This window comes from Euphorbia lathyris, chromosome 6 (assembly GCF_963576675.1).
Source record: "Euphorbia lathyris chromosome 6, ddEupLath1.1, whole genome shotgun sequence".
In the NCBI taxonomy this organism is placed as follows: Eukaryota; Viridiplantae; Streptophyta; class Magnoliopsida; order Malpighiales; family Euphorbiaceae; genus Euphorbia; species Euphorbia lathyris.
In genome coordinates this window covers 15,773,039-15,788,466 of record NC_088915.1, presented here as the reverse complement: position 1 = coordinate 15,788,466, position 15,428 = coordinate 15,773,039, and the positions used below count along the sequence as shown (strand labels likewise).

The following is a 15,428-nucleotide window of genomic DNA, read 5'->3' as shown; positions in this document are numbered from 1 at the left end:
AATATGAATTATATGTTGTTTTTTTTTAAAAAAAAAAACTTCTTTTATACAAGACAAACGGTAATTTTTTAACCAAACATTTAAGTGTCCATTTGTTTTCCTTTTTCAGAGCTACTGGGAGAAAATGGAGCAAATAAACACCCATAAGTTTTGTGCTCATTGGAGGAGAGCAGATTTTAATCTCCACTTACAAAACATTATACCGAAGTTTACCGGATGGTGCAATTTGAAGACTCATTAATGGAATATGAGGTTTTTCATTAACAGAAGATATGTAATTTCACGTCTTATTAGCTTGCCAAAATGTTAGAAGTTGGCGACCTGAAATTACATATAAAAAAAGGGACGATTTAGCAAACGGGATGGCTCATATTCTGGCTCGGGAAACCCGTTCCAATGCTAATCCATTTTATTCATTTGTTATTCCTTCATTCTTGATTCATTCTCTTTGTACGGATTCTTTTAACTCGTAGTAGAGTAACTTTTTGTTATAAAAAAAAGGATGATTAGTTTAAGGTATAAATTTAGTTCTAAATGGAGATTGTGAATTTAACATCTACGTACAAAACAATGTAATATTAAGCTTAATGGTTAACCATATGGTGCGATCTCAAGTCTCATTAATGAAAGTTGAGTTTTTCCATTAATAAAAGATGCGTAGATTGCTAATGATTAAAGGATATTCATAACATAAAATTGCATAAGAAAAAAAAACATCTTATGTTATTTATACTTAAAATTGCACTATTTGAAAAACACTGGATTAAATTGCATTGCTTTCTATGTGGAGATTAAATTCAACCCCTCCTCTATCCCTCTAAATACTCGTTAATTAAGCACAATGTAATCAATATTAGATTTACTATATTATTTTGTACATAAAAGTTAAATTCGTTCTTCTCTAATAACAATAAGATTAACTTTATAACTTATTCTTATTATCTTATGTTTTGTCCACATCAACACTGCTGTCCGTATAACATTGCAAGTAAGATGTGATAAGATACAAAATTTGTCCTATGATTATTGAAAAAGTACGTTCAAAATTTCGTACAATAATGAAACGGGCATATTGCAGAAAAATTAATTTCAGGTTCTAACAATAAATCTAATAAAATTCCATTCCAATAAATTACTAGTTTTTAATTTTATTTTTCTTAATTATAATATAAAAAATTATTTTTAAATTTAATCAAAACATTCTTAATAAATTTATATTTAGTATAGAAACAATTCACCAAGGGCTTCAGTAGTGACGTTGGTGGATCCACAAGAATGTCTCCGGATATATGCTCTAGAGAGAAGAGCACGAGTAGGCAATGCACCATGTACTAATCCAGACTAATAGAAAATTCATGCACAAGGACGTTGCATGAATTGAGTGAGGAAGTGTGTCACAAACCAAATGTCTTGGCACGCATACATGCGAATGCTTGTTGGTTAAGATTGAATGTGGGAATGCGAAACATAGATGTGACAATTATCGGATCCGTGTCGTGTCAATTTCAGGTTAGTGTCAAAATGAGTCAATCCTAATCCAACTCAAAAACTTCCGTGTCAGTATCGTGTTAAACTAATCGGGTTAGTGTTATTTTCGGATTAGCAATCTTTAATCTAACTCAAAAATTTTCATATCAATTTCATGTCAACCCAAAAATGACACGTTATCTATTAAGCTAAATACAAACACAAAAATTATGTGTTGATTTTGTATACGTAATTGGATTGTGTGTATTTTTACCACCTCTTATGAAGCAGTTACAATTACGAATACGTACTATTCATACGCCACCTGATCTTGAGTTAGGATAAGGTTAATAAAGTTTTTTTTAATTAAAATATTAATTCAATTAATTACAATTTTTTTAATTCTTGTAAACTTTTTTTTGAAATGAAATGGAATTAATAAATTATTAAAGGGCAATCAATGTTTAATAAAGGAGATAAAAGTAATATAGTTTTAAAAGTTAATTATAGTTTTGCTAACATAAAAATTCGTAGTTTTTATATCGGTGAAACTCTAGGAAACCAAATTTATAGTTTATACTTAATAATAAAGGGATATTTTACAAAAATACCTCCAACATTTACAGTTATGAATAATTTTATTTTTAATATTTAAAATAATATAATTTTATTTTTAATATTGGCAGTCAAAAACAATTTTATTCTAATATTGACAATCTATTAAACTGTTTTCTCAGTTGTTATAATCTTATCATTTACATTTCACATGTGTGTCATTTTATCACCTATTAGTAACAGATCACAAACATATGATTAGACGTGATAAAAATAATAAAAAAGTATTATCTATTGTACGAGTTGGACAAAAATTTCACCGAATTTATAGATATTAATCTTCAATTCTATTATTAAATCATAGATAAAATTTTTTTAAAACCAACTGATATGTAATTAGTTCAAAATAAGAAATAAAATATCTACTTTTTATAATAGTGTCTGAAATTGACCAAATTTGCCAACACTAGAGGTAAAATTGTTTCTGATTGTAAACGTTAATGATATTTTTACCCTTTATCCCAATAATCAATTAAAGTTGATTTGGGTGATTAATAACGAGTAGTATAAGTAAAAAATTTCATATTCAAATTTTATACCTCAACAACTCTATGGATAAATTTTTTTTCTGTGCTTTATGTTTTGTTAAATTGGTATCTATAATTTTTTTTTTTTATGTTGATGGATGCTGAGGTTTTCGTTTTGCTAAGAATGAAAATCCTTGAGTTCGACACTATAAAAATGACTGTTAACGACCTTAAAATGAAAAATTTCAAAAATTAAAATAGTTTAGTACCACATTTACTATAGAAGCAAAATTTTAATTTTCTAAAATCATCATTTTCGGAGCTTTCTTTCTAAAACAATTACTTTTCTTTTCATCACTAAATATCACCCCAATGACCTCAAAATTAAAAAGTTGAAGAGTTAAAGTTTCTTAGAATATCAACACTTAACAATTTTCAAATTTGAGGTGATCAAAGTTCATTTTAATTTTGATGTCTTTATTTTTAGTAATACGAAAAACTCCAGTCATCTTCTAATTGTAAACAAAAAAAATGAAAACAGTAAGGCTTTTTTAGGGGAAAGTACAAAAATAATGTTTATGAGTTGTCTTATTTGTAAACATGGTCTGTGGTATGATTTAATTTACAAAATAAGGTATTTCATATTATATTGTTATATTCTAATACAATCAAGAACATTTTTATTTTATTTTTTAAATTAAATTTATATATTAACAAAACACATACCCAACAATTAAATTGCAGTTGTGTAAAATGAACTTCAATATCAATTTTAGTTCATAAATCGTGAAATTAGTAAAAAACGTAAAATTTCCACTGTATGATATATGGTTTTGATTTAGAGAGCTGCGTTTTGGGGGAAGGACCGTGTTTTGTCGATATGTAAGAACAATTTTTTTCAAGATAAAAATGTCATTAGTCGTAATCAGAACTTAACAGTCGAATATGAAATACCTTATTTTATAAATTAAATCATACCACAAACCTCGGGTAAATTTCACCTATGGTGTACAACCTTTGCGCTATTTCACACTTTGGTGTACTTCTTCAATTTGTCTCATTAATATGTACGAACTTAGGAGTGACCTCCCACTGTGGTGTATAGCCGGTAAAAATGACCGGTCAACGCTAGTCAACGCGCCACCTCACCATTTTTCAACTTTAATTAAACACACCTCATATGTAATTACCAAAATAGCCCTTTATCCTAATTAGAAAAAATATACTCTCTTCTCTGTTTATTTTATTTTCTGCAAATATTTTCCCTCCCTAACTACTCTTTTCTCCTTAACTCCTTTCTCTCTCTCTCTAAATTTAATAATCAAACACAAAAGTTTCCTTGACCCACAACATGGTTTTGCTTAATCAAAACCTGAAATCTGTAAATTGCGACATTCAAGGTTCAAATTTCTCAAAATCAAAACCTAAAATCAAACTGCCAGAAATTCTCATGCTCTGGTTTTCGATTTGTTCAATAAAATTACCCAGCTTTCAATTGTATTACCTGAACAAGTGGAATCTGCTTTATGAATGTTGGCTTTATTCATATGCATTTCTGTTATGTTCTGCTTAATCATCAATTTCAAGGAATGAAATATCACTTTTCTGTTCTAATTGCTTTAGAAATGATTAGTGGGTTTTCTTTGATCTATGAATATCATTTTTATTCACTAATAGATATTTGAAATTTAATCCTTAAGATCTTTCAAAGTATTAAATAAATTCCATTCGTTTTAGAAATATCAGATAATACAATTGAAAGTTTAATGAAATTTCACTCTTAATATGTCTTCATTAATGGAGGCTTTAATTGGGAAAATCAAATTATCCAGAAATTCTCATGCTCTAGGTTTTGATTTTCTTTGATTTTTCCATGCTTCAAACTTGGGAAAGCTTCAGGTATGGCAGAAGAAATTCCCCTGCTGTAGTTTTTTATTTTGTTAATTTTCCCACGCTTAAAACTTGGGAAAGCTTTAGGATGGGCGGAGGAGAGCTCGGATCGCCTTAAGCTTCGAACTTCTTCCAATTCCGTTAGATCCGTATAAATCATCATTTTCAGCAAGCTTTATTCTTACTTTAGAAAGCCTTGATTTTGGGGATTTAAGGGATGAAACACTCCATTGTTCATTTCCAGAAATGCTAGTAGTGGTAAGATTTAATAAAGTAAAGGGGAAATGGAAAAGAAGGCAATGGAGAAAGAGAGTTAGAGAGAGAGAGGGGGCAATGGATCTGCAACTGAAACTATAAAAGGTGGAGAAAGAGAGTTAGAGAGAGAGCAATGGAAATGGAAAAAAATGAAGAAAGGGCATAGATGTAATTTTTTATTAAGTGATCAAATATTGACTTTTGACCGGTCAAACAGATGACATGGCAAGTTGACTTTCGTGTTGACCGGTCATTTTCACCGGCCGTACACCACAGTGGGAGGTCACCCCTAAGTTCGTATATATTAGTGAGACAAATTGAAGATTGTATACCAAAGTGTGAAATGGAGCAAAGGTTGTATACCACAGGTGAAATTTACCCCACAAACCTCTATTTACAAACTTTTAAACCACATACATCTATTTGCAAATTGAACAAACCATCAACATTATTTTTTTTGTACTTTTCCCCATTTTTGTATTACTTTTACCCAAACTTTAATCACGAAGAAAATTTCCCAAATTCCGGACGATAGGGATAAATTATAAAAAAGAAGTTTATTCGAATAATAAATTGTTGGCATTACACCATTTAGCTTCTCAAACTAAAGTTTCAAAATCAATTAGGATTTTAAACTATTAAAATCATCAATTAGATACATGAATTAAACAAAAATTATTAATTGAATCCCTATAATATCTTAACATCAGAAATTGTGACTATTTAATATATACTGTAATAATCTATGTGTTGGTTCAAAATGAGTTTGGGAATTAGGGTCTGAAACTGTCCAACCAAATGAATTTCGATGAGGCCTCAATCAATGATTTTGTTTAGAATGATGACTCAATTAATGATTTTTGCTTAATTTAGAAACCTGATTGATGATTTTAATAGTTTAAGGTCCTAATTGACTTCAAAACCATAGTTTGGGGAGTTAAATGTATATTATGCCTAAATTGTTTATCCTCAAGAGTTTGACTAATTAGTTATTTATCGTTTGAACTAAATTAGGTTTCAGTTCACAATTCTGCTATCGTCTCTGTCTCACTCAGCCTAAATCCCTACATCCCTCCCTCTTCTCTTGTTTCTCTCGACAATCGGCTGCCTAATTCCCTCCGTCGATTTCAGTTAGGTAATTTAACTGTTACATTTTCATTTCATTTGTAATTTTAGGGGTTTCTTTTCTGGTTGCTGATTTTATGTTGTTTTCTCTCTTTCCTTCTACTCTTCACTCCCTGGGTGACTGAGACAGATATATACTCTCTTGCAATTTCAGTTGCTTCAAAATTTTAGAACCTTCGCATTGGTTGAATTACTTGAAATATCTGTTCTATCATTTTAGGTATAATCACCACTTCATCATGCTGCACATTAGGTATAAGTTACCTGTAATTTTAGGATTTTTCTTTTGCTAATAAATCCACAAGCTAAATTCACATATCTATCATTTTCTGTAATATTGTTGACAATTTTGGAGTGTTGGGTAGCCAGACACGAGTTTAATCTCTCTTACAGAGAATTCATTGAACTTTTCTTGTAGACTATTGTGGCTGCTGTATTTTGGCGTGTTAGAGAATCTTATTTCTGCGTATATATCCTGCTTGCGTTATGCTTTATGAATGTGCTCTTAAGTAAAAATTCCGACTTTTTTCATTAAATTTTGATAATAGAGCATAGTTTTTCAACTTTTACATGATAATGATTGATATTGATCACTATTCTAACTGTTAATTTTGTAGTTACTTTCAGCTGTAGCCTATAACATGCCAGAAGTCCAGACCCTGTGGGATTTCAGCTGGTATATCACTTTCTCCCCAATAATTATTGATTTTGAATTGTAGTATTTAACTGTATTCTGTTGTTAGTTAATTTTCCTTTTCAGATTTTCGTGATATGTAATGTATGAGTTGGGAGTCTTGCTTTGCTGACATTTTTTTTATCACTTCATTTTAGTATCCATCTTTACTTTTAAATTATGAAAGTAGAGTAATCTTTCTCCTTTCCCATTGGAGATAACTACTTCTTACTATTTTTTCTTGCGGCTTGTGCGTTGCGTTCATTTTATGTACAAGACTGTTTTAAGTTTTGCTGATGGGTGTAATGAACACTACAAAATGCTAAATTGTTGTGATTTTCAGTTTAGTATATTTCTCCATTGTGATTGGTGCAGCAATCCTGTGGCTGTTCAAATGAAATATTTTTCCTTTAGGAGTAAATGAGCTGATCGGTGTAAAATATGTAATTTGGACTCTTTCAAATGATTTTTTGTAAATTAAAATTGTATTATTTAATTTACAGTTGTTTAGTTCTTATCTGAAAGCATTTTGTCAACTGGGTTTTTAAATTAAATAACAGAGCTTTTTTTCCCATAGGATGAAGAAGTTAAGCTACATCAAATCAAATAATGGATGTCAAGATAACCTTCTCAAGTTCCCTACCAGAGTCAATTTCTTCTTTACTGATTACTTGGTTCTCAATCTCAACAATTTAATTGAATGATTTTCAAGAATGACGCTATAAATAAATAAATGATAAGAAGTGATTTAAATGTACTTAGCATGGACATTAAGGTATTATTTACTACTATATATATATATATATATATATATATATTCATATTCTGTATGAGCCTGTCTATTTTATGAGACTTAAGTACTGTTTTTACCCCTTTTTAAGCATTGCTTTACTCGGGTGAGTGCCTCAGTCATTTTGAGTTCTAATTTAATTGCCTTGAAGGTGTTTAACAACACTGCCTTAAACTCCATTTTCAATACATTTACCTGATTTTGGGTGACTTTCCCTTGTCATTTGCTGTTCAAAATAGTCAGTCAAGTAGGATCAAAGATGTGAGCTATGGACAACAGTGATTCAATCATCTAGTTATTTTGATGATCTTGAAATATGAAGAAACACAGATACAATTGCCTTACTGAAAACTTGAAAAGAAACTGATGCTTTTGATGGTTTATGTATAGTGGGAAAGTAACTTTTCATCTTAAGTGAATGTATTTGAGTTATTTAAGCATAGGGGCTAATTGGTTTATTCTATTCCCTTCTGGTTGACGATGAATCTAAATGGCACTACCATAAGATGAAGTCCACTACCTTTGGAATTTCTTACAGGACATTGTTTAACATTATTGAATAATTACCTGCAGTGACTTGGAAGTGGACTTTGAGTCGGAGGGACATGCTTCCATTGTTCATGCAGCACTCATTGTTGATAAAGAGGTAATACTCGTACATCTCTTGCCCGGAACAATAGTAGTTTTAGTTGCAAAACTTGGTCAAAATCTTAACCATCATCCTTTGAACTTTAATTTGGTGAAATTTGGTTCCCTGACTTTAATATTGATTAAAATGTACCCCTGAATGCACAATATCGTCATGTTTGAATGTTGTGTGCCTTAAGCTTGAACTTTGATTTGGTCCTATAAACTTGAATTTTGGTCCCCTGAACTTCAATTTCATAGTCAAGCGTGGTAGTACCGCCCATTAAGATAAACATTTTAACCAAAATGAAACTTCAGGGATCAAATCTTACCAAATACCAAATTAAAGTTGAAGGGCTAAAAGTCAAAATTTGGCCAATTACAGGGTCAAAACTCAAAAATATTGTGTTTGCCTCTCTTGTTCTTCATTTCTTGTCTTGCTATTCCTAATGTGTCATTTTGTTTTCTTTTACAGTTGCAGCCGGACAAAGTGAAAAGGAACATGTCGATTTCTGGTGGCAAGTTATCAGTGTAAGTTTGTCTTCATGATCGATGTTCTCTTACATTTTATTTATAAATATAATAGTGGAATTTTATGCATTTTTTTTCGGTCGTATCGTACTAATAGTATAAAAAGTTTGTGATAGTTTGAATTCATCTTTATATGTTACTGCAAACAAATATCAACAAAGAAAAACGACACAGTTTCTCCTAACGCATTAAAATTAAACTGAAATATAAGTTTTGGAGATCAAAACGGGATGCAATATGAAGAAATAGCTTGAATTACCGTTGACAGTTATTGGTTCTAAAGAATGCTCAAAAAGCTGTGATTAATTCAATCTCAATTCATTATTGAAGCTGAACTAACCTACTTTTCCCCAAAAACTGTTTGTAATTCTGCTTCTATTTTTTTTTTTTTTACATGGAAGTCTGTTCTGAACTCAAAATGCTTTGTGATATTATATATTAATCAGTTGTAAATTAATAAAATTGTGGTTCTGATGAGCTGTCAATTTGAGATTTGTTGTTCTGATTTTAAGTATCTGCCTTTAAAAAATTAAATAATGAATTTAATATTATACATCTACATGCCTGTCTGTTTCCAATGATTAAGGCATATTTCCTTTGTCCCTTAAAGTGGCACCAGACAAAACATATACTATGATTAAGGTATCAAATTCAGTAAATCAGAGTATGTTTTGTGGCTTTGCTACTGTATTAAAACAAAACAAAACCTTGCAAAAATAATCCATGTGTTGCACTCTGATTAGCCACGAAAAATTTGGCTAACACTGTGTTTGACATCTTGGCAAGTCAATGTCACATAAGCATTTTGGATAGTTCAGGGACAAATGTTACCAAATAATAGGTTAGGGGCCAAAAACGAAAATTTTGGATATGACAGGAGCCAAATAGCGTTTTAAGCCTAAAAGTTAAGAACTTAATGTTCCACTGTAATCGAGCTGAGCCGAGCCTTGACCTGCTCATGCTCGACTTGGCAGAAATTAACGAGCTCGAGTCTAGCTTAAAATCCTGTTTGATCTCGGCTCATTAAGGAAATTAATTGTTCGTGAGCAGCTCTCAAGCAACTCAATTATTTTGTTCACGAGCTTTGCTCGCTAGCAGTTCGCCAACTCTGTTCATGAACTTTGCTCACCAGCAACTTGTTAATTATGTTCATGAACTTTGCTTGTGAACAGTTTATTAATTATGTTCATAAGCAAGCTCACGAGTAAAACTCGTGAATAAAACTATGTAGCTTTACATTTCCCTCTTTATAAAATAATAGTAATGTTATTGTTAAAAAAATAATCGAACTGAGCTTGCTACGAGCTTGTTCATGAGTTTTTTATGAGCTTGTTCACGAACCTATAACCGAGCCTGCTCGCGAGCTTTTGACCTGAGTTTTGTCGTGCTCAAGCTTGGCTCAGCTTGTTTATGGATCGAGCCTCAGAATTGTGCTCAAGCTCGGCTTGTTTATAAACCGAGCCGAACATGGTCGAGCTAGCCGAATGAGCGGCTCGGCTCATTTACCGCCCTAATGTTAGCTAGGTCAACAACATAATGTTCCACGTCTCAATAAGTTATGTCAAGGCAACAAAGTGAAACATGACTTTTTTTATTACAAAAAGTTTAGGTAAGGGTAGGTCTATTCACTCCCAAGGTCAGGGCAAACCACAGACCTCGATGAGGGTTTATAGTGGAATTTACAGATTACCTACCAATGAGGGCTAAATTAAAGTGAAACATACTTGTAAATACTTGAAACTATATGTTCTTTTTTTCTACTTTTTCCTAAATATTTTGCACCTTTGTTTATTGACAGGCACTTTGAGGCAGTGGAGGCGAGATTTCTTCGAGCATCATATTCATCTTTCGTAGACGTGCTTACACTTGCAACAAAAACGATTGAAGAGTTCGGGAAATGAATGAAACAGTAATACCATTACGGGGTTATTGTACGAAATTAGCTCTACTGTTAATCTATATTTATGATTTGTTCATCCAAGTTTCTTTTTCGATGTTCCCCAATGTATTCAAATCATGTGCAACTTTACAACTGCCGAAAAGATGCAAGTTCAACTCATCCTCGCCTTCCCAGTGTGTGGGTATAATTTAGGCAAAACTGATCTGTAAAATTTATAAAGCGATTTTGATTGAAATTGAAGACCAAAAAGGATCTGAAGAGAGCTTGTTAAAGAAATTTAGGATTTATAAACTTGTTTGTGGGTCATTCCCTGTATGTTTTGGCAATGATTTTTCCGCAGGTTCACTTACGTTAATTTATGAAGTATGTACACCTTTAGGAGGTTAACATAACTAGTGCCGGATACTTTGAGATACGGGTGCAGGGATATTGGATATGTACGGGACATGTCTAATAAGTGTCCCATTTTTTTTAACAGACCTCTAATAGGGTAATTTCCACGACTCGCAAATACAATATGTAAAAATGCGAAAGTGTATAGCAATAATTTTTTCTAATCCCAAAATTTACATTAATTTCGTGTCAACTTAGAAATGACATTATTTAATGAAACATTGACATCCTGAAAATGATTTATTACTTATTAATAAAATGTACCACTTGATTTGAATTCGGGAAAGAGTCCGGATTTGCTGATTTCTCCAATGTCTCATGACCTTGTACTGCATAGCCTAAAAAATGACTTCTTCAGATTTTGCCCGATTTCACCAATTGTTTCATGATCTTGGACCGAGCAACTTTTTAAAACGAGTTCTTCCTTCGGAAGCAGTCCAGTTTTGCTTTGGAAACAGTCTAGGGGAAACTGAGAGCTATACTGTTTCTACCACAGAGCTAAAATTAGCCTCCCAAATATAAATTCGTGGCTCCGACACCGAGATAGCAGGACTAAACAGAATAATCCATTAATATTAATGGCAAGAATTTCCATACCAATATGCATTACAAGCACACTATGGAACAATACAAGCAATGATATCACCACTCATATATATATATTTGCTATAATTAATGAAGAAAATTACAAAATGGGTATTGAAGAAATTGAAAACCAAAAATCCAAGTTTACTATGCTTTCACAGCATCCTCAGCTCCTTTTTCTTTGTTTCCTCAATCAATATTCATCCAAGTATGTATATAACATTTCATCTTTCTTCGATTTCCGCCGACTAAGCAATGCTTTGAGTAGCCGTTTACTTTTGCTCGGGTTTTGCTCCATGTCTTTAGGACTTCCCTTTTCACTTTGCATTCGCATTGAAGCTGATTTTCGAGGCTCCGAAGGATACTAGCACAAGCAGAGAAACCAATTTCAACAAGTTTCAACAAGTTTCGCATACTCATGATATGATGATTAAGTTATTTCTTTCTTACCCGTCTCCTTGCAGGAGCAGCCGAATTCGGAGTAGTAGGTCTGCTGCTATTGGGCGTTGTCGGCCTACTTGACATGGACCCCGAACGCAACAATGGAAACCGATAGGGGGAAACTGAGCGCTTATCTGATAATCGAGATGGAATCAGCAAGAGAAAAACTAGATGCAAGGTTTAAGGCATCTGAAAATGGAGATTTACCGGATTCTTTTTTAGGCATAGTAGAAGTAAAAGAAAAGGTTGCGGATCGTTGTGGAGGTGGTCGTGGAGAAGGAGATGGGGAACGTCCTCTTCTGAACGGGAAAACATCGTTATCGAACTAAACCATCGTTATTTCTTAGATGATAAAGATGAAACTTTTTTTTTACGTACCTGACTGGAGGTGTTGGTGTTTCGGTTATCGTTGCTCGGACAGCTAGATAACAGAAAGGAACAAATTAAAATAGCGTGACGTGGAAGAAATCGGTAAATACTAGGAAGAATCTCCTTACCATTCCGGAACTGATGCCACTCATCTTCATCATCTAGGCTGCATCCTATGTATTTTGCTTTAGTACGAATGGCTCCATGCATCGTCTCTCCAACTGAAAATCAAGTGTTCGCTCGTAAAGATTCAACCTCGTAACTAGGAAGTACATCAGACACCGAAGTAGAGAACATTATTACCAGGCAAGATGTAACGTTTATGGTACTTGGGCGTATCCATTACCGATGACTGTTGTGTGACACCCTCGTGATCTATATATTCTTGGCACGTCCGTAGTCTCTAACAAAACCAGGAAAAAACGAATTAAAAAGATTACAAGGATTTCTTTCAGTAAAAAGCACGCAAAGATGTATTCGATCAATCATTATATAAATATTAAAATCAAATGGGAATCATCGCAATAGACATTGTTGCACGAAAAAAAGGAACTATTTTTGGCACCCGGTGTAAGTTTATATTAGTAACGTGTTCAATTTTCTCCGATGCAGAAGTAATAGAAGCATAAATTGGTGCATGGAAAAAGTGCTTATTATACAATATACTCGATTTTTCTCACCGAATACTTTCAACGTAAAAAAGATAAACAATTTGTCCTTCCATAGCACATGAGGTTACATCATAAACTTCAGAGATGAAAAAAGAGAATTCATCAAAATAGCCTTAAAATGTTTCAATAGAGTAATATTTCACCGTAAAAACGGGATTTTCCTCAGAAATCATTCACAATTCATAAGAGAATCTATGTTCCAAATATTCCAATAAGAAATGAGAATCGAGGAATACCTGTTCAATGCATGAAACACGGAATTCTGTTCCCGAAACTTCATCAACCTTCTCATCCAGAAGATCATTAACTTTATACGTCACTGAACCCAAATGATCCACAGTATTCACAATAGCTTTAATTGCATAATCTTTCAATGTCTCTACTACTCTGCACGGAAAAGCGATTCTGATTTCTCAAAAATCTCGACGAAGAACACAAATAAAACATCAATCAAGACTGCCAAAACACCATTCACAGAAAAAACACGGGTTTCTCACTCACATCTGTTTCTGGTCATCATTCGTGTAAGATAGCTCAAAATACTCAGCTGCTGAGTATAACTGTGTTCTCAGATTCTTCAAATCCTGAAACACAATACAATGAGAAATTCCCGGACTAGCAACGATTAAACTTTCATGCCATTATAAAAGCTCAAGTAGGAAAAACATTCATTCAAAGTGAACTTATACATTCTGATATCATGCAAAATAGCATCATATGGATAACGTCATCTCCGCCCCCCTTTAAAGATTAAAAGGCACGTGCAAAGGAGCCTGCTCAAGGGCAGCGATGAAGGCTCCAGCCTCCTCACACGGAGGAACCTTCGAGAATCCTAGGACTTAGATTCCTTGAGTAACACGGATATCCTCAACTCATAAGAATTCCTAATCACTGGAAGGCTTAACCTAAAAAACCCTATATATATATATATATATAGACAAGTATAGACACAAGATACAGTATGTTATCTACTATCTCACAACTCGTCCATATCCTTCAATCCGGTCTAAATCACAAACTGACTTAGGCATTGGAGCGGGTACACAGACTCTAGATACTGTAGGTTAACTACTATCTCACAACTCATCCATATACCCTTCAATCCAGTCTAAATCACAAACTGACTTAGGGTACACGGACTCCGAAAGTACATTCTGAAATCCAAAATGCACATTGAAGATACTGATCAAAAAATCGAAAACCGAAAATCGAAAAATAAAAGTTGAAGCACCTTAAGACTATCAGAGAAGAGCAAGCTCTGCTGCATAGAAACCTCATCATAATTTGATGCCTCTCTAGATATTGAAGATGCAGTCATAATTCCTTATTGAATTCCCTATCCTGCAGCAATAACAATGACCAATTTTAAAACTAAACCCTAATTAAGAACATATGAACTTCTGGTATGATATGAGAAACCCACAAAATGCCCTAATAATCATCAATTTAAATGTGACTCAATCAAAACCCCAATTGAACTTCTATCAGATAATCCCCAAAAAGCATGTCTCAGTGAAAGATACTAAGTAAGACAGTTCTGAATTCCATTCCAATTAAGAAATTACAGTGACCCAAAATTCAGTAAAGTAGCAACTTTTCAGTGTATTATTCCTAAATTTGTTCACAAAATCGGATGAACAAACGAAATCAAAAGGGACAAACCTGAACCTCCAATTTGATTATTCCTCTTCTGTGGCTGAGAAACTAAAAGCCAAACCCCATTTCCCCCAAATCAATAATGGGGAAAAAAGCAAAATAGATAAAGACAAACATTAATGTTGCTATCTAGAAATTTCACTGAGAAGCCCGAAGAAGAAGAAGAAGAAGAAGAAGAGGGGGAGACAGAGATGAAGCTTAGCACGTTGAAAGAGGGGAAAAGTTCAGACCTTTTTAAAGCAAAAACTCATCATTTGAGTGGGAACCCACTTCCCACTTCCGATTCTTCTGTTTAATTTATGGATTTTGACTTGAATTAGAAGTTGGAGGTTTGAATTTCACGATTGCGAACAAACCCACAAAAGAAATTGAGTGCTTCCTTGAATTGAATTGATATCTCCACTCATCACGGAGAAAAGATGGGGTTTGATTATAACCGTTGGATTGAACAAATCAACGGTCGAAATGTAAGCAACTTTGTTAAAGGAAAGTTTTTTTTTGCTGTCTGCTCTTCTAAGTGTAAAATTGCAGTCATGGTATTGTTCTTTCCAAGGCACGCGAGATCTGCAGCTTTTTTTTTTTTGTTTTGTTCAACTTCAATTCTCTATTGGATGCTAAAATAAATTTTATAAATTTTGAAAAATTTATAAAATCAATTTATATTAGGTATCAATTTTCTTTTTAATTGAAATTTGATTAGTCTAAAGTATAAGTTTAATCTATTAAAAATGTTTGCTTTAACTAGGGTTTTAAATGGGGATAATTACAAAACTGGCCATATTTTACAACTCATTTACGTTTTTAGCCTAGTTATCCAACTTTTTACAAATACAGGCAGTTTCATTGTATTTGGACAAAAATACCCTTGTCTTTCTTATTCCCCTTTCTTCCCCATCAAACACATTCACCATTACTCATTCATCACACTTGCTCCACACTTTCCTTCTTCTCTTCTTTTTTTCTTTCTATTTTT

General features: G+C 32.9%; 2 protein-coding genes across 9 annotated transcripts; one reads left to right on the top strand and one right to left on the bottom strand.

Annotated features, from left to right (window-relative positions):
- The first annotated feature begins 5,692 nt into the window (after window positions 1-5,692).
- On the top strand, window positions 5,693-10,616 carry LOC136232669 (uncharacterized). 4 transcript variants are annotated; one of them, XM_066021988.1, is made up of 6 exons: window positions 5,695-5,829; window positions 6,437-6,495; window positions 7,070-7,267; window positions 7,856-7,928; window positions 8,385-8,440; window positions 10,239-10,616. In XM_066021988.1, the coding sequence occupies exons 3-6, from the start codon at window positions 7,245-7,247 to the stop codon at window positions 10,339-10,341; spliced, it is 255 nt and encodes an 84-aa protein (XP_065878060.1). In that variant the 5' UTR covers window positions 5,695-5,829; window positions 6,437-6,495; window positions 7,070-7,244; the 3' UTR covers window positions 10,342-10,616. The 4 variants fall into 4 exon arrangements, with proteins under 4 accessions (XP_065878058.1, XP_065878057.1, XP_065878060.1 ...); XM_066021986.1 differs by lacking the exon at window positions 7,070-7,267 and having other exon boundaries at window positions 5,693-5,824; XM_066021985.1 differs by lacking the exon at window positions 7,070-7,267 and having other exon boundaries at window positions 5,693-5,829.
- A 661-nt stretch (window positions 10,617-11,277) lies between these two features.
- Window positions 11,278-15,018, bottom strand: LOC136232668 (protein ABIL2-like). Of its 5 annotated transcripts, XM_066021982.1 has the most exons (11): window positions 14,686-15,017; window positions 14,462-14,503; window positions 14,031-14,140; window positions 13,301-13,383; window positions 13,036-13,186; window positions 12,432-12,531; window positions 12,257-12,349; window positions 12,138-12,180; window positions 11,967-12,058; window positions 11,769-11,893; window positions 11,278-11,682 (listed from the first exon to the last, which is right to left on the bottom strand). In XM_066021982.1, the coding sequence occupies exons 3-11, from the start codon at window positions 14,115-14,117 to the stop codon at window positions 11,512-11,514; spliced, it is 945 nt and encodes a 314-aa protein (XP_065878054.1). In that variant the 5' UTR covers window positions 14,118-14,140; window positions 14,462-14,503; window positions 14,686-15,017; the 3' UTR covers window positions 11,278-11,511. The 5 variants fall into 5 exon arrangements, with proteins under 5 accessions (XP_065878054.1, XP_065878056.1, XP_065878053.1 ...); XM_066021984.1 differs by lacking the exon at window positions 14,031-14,140 and having other exon boundaries at window positions 14,686-15,018; XM_066021981.1 differs by lacking the exon at window positions 14,462-14,503.
- Window positions 15,019-15,428: the final 410 nt, after the last annotated feature.

Coding starts and splice junctions, on each gene's coding strand:
- LOC136232669 (XM_066021986.1), top strand. CDS start 6,461: ATGCCAGAAGTCCAGACCCTGTGGGATTTCAGCTG. Junction 7,929..8,384: donor CACTCATTGTTGATAAAGAG/GTAATACTCGTA, acceptor TTTCTTTTACAG/TTGCAGCCGGACAAAGTGAA. Junction 8,441..10,238: donor TCTGGTGGCAAGTTATCAGT/GTAAGTTTGTCT, acceptor GTTTATTGACAG/GCACTTTGAGGCAGTGGAGG.
- LOC136232668 (XM_066021982.1), bottom strand. CDS start 14,117: ATGACTGCATCTTCAATATCTAGAGAGGCATCAAATTATGATGAGGTT. Junction 13,187..13,300: donor AATGATGACCAGAAACAGAT/GTGAGTGAGAAA, acceptor TTTTCCGTGCAG/AGTAGTAGAGACATTGAAAG. Junction 12,059..12,137: donor ACACCAACACCTCCAGTCAG/GTACGTAAAAAA, acceptor TTTCCCGTTCAG/AAGAGGACGTTCCCCATCTC.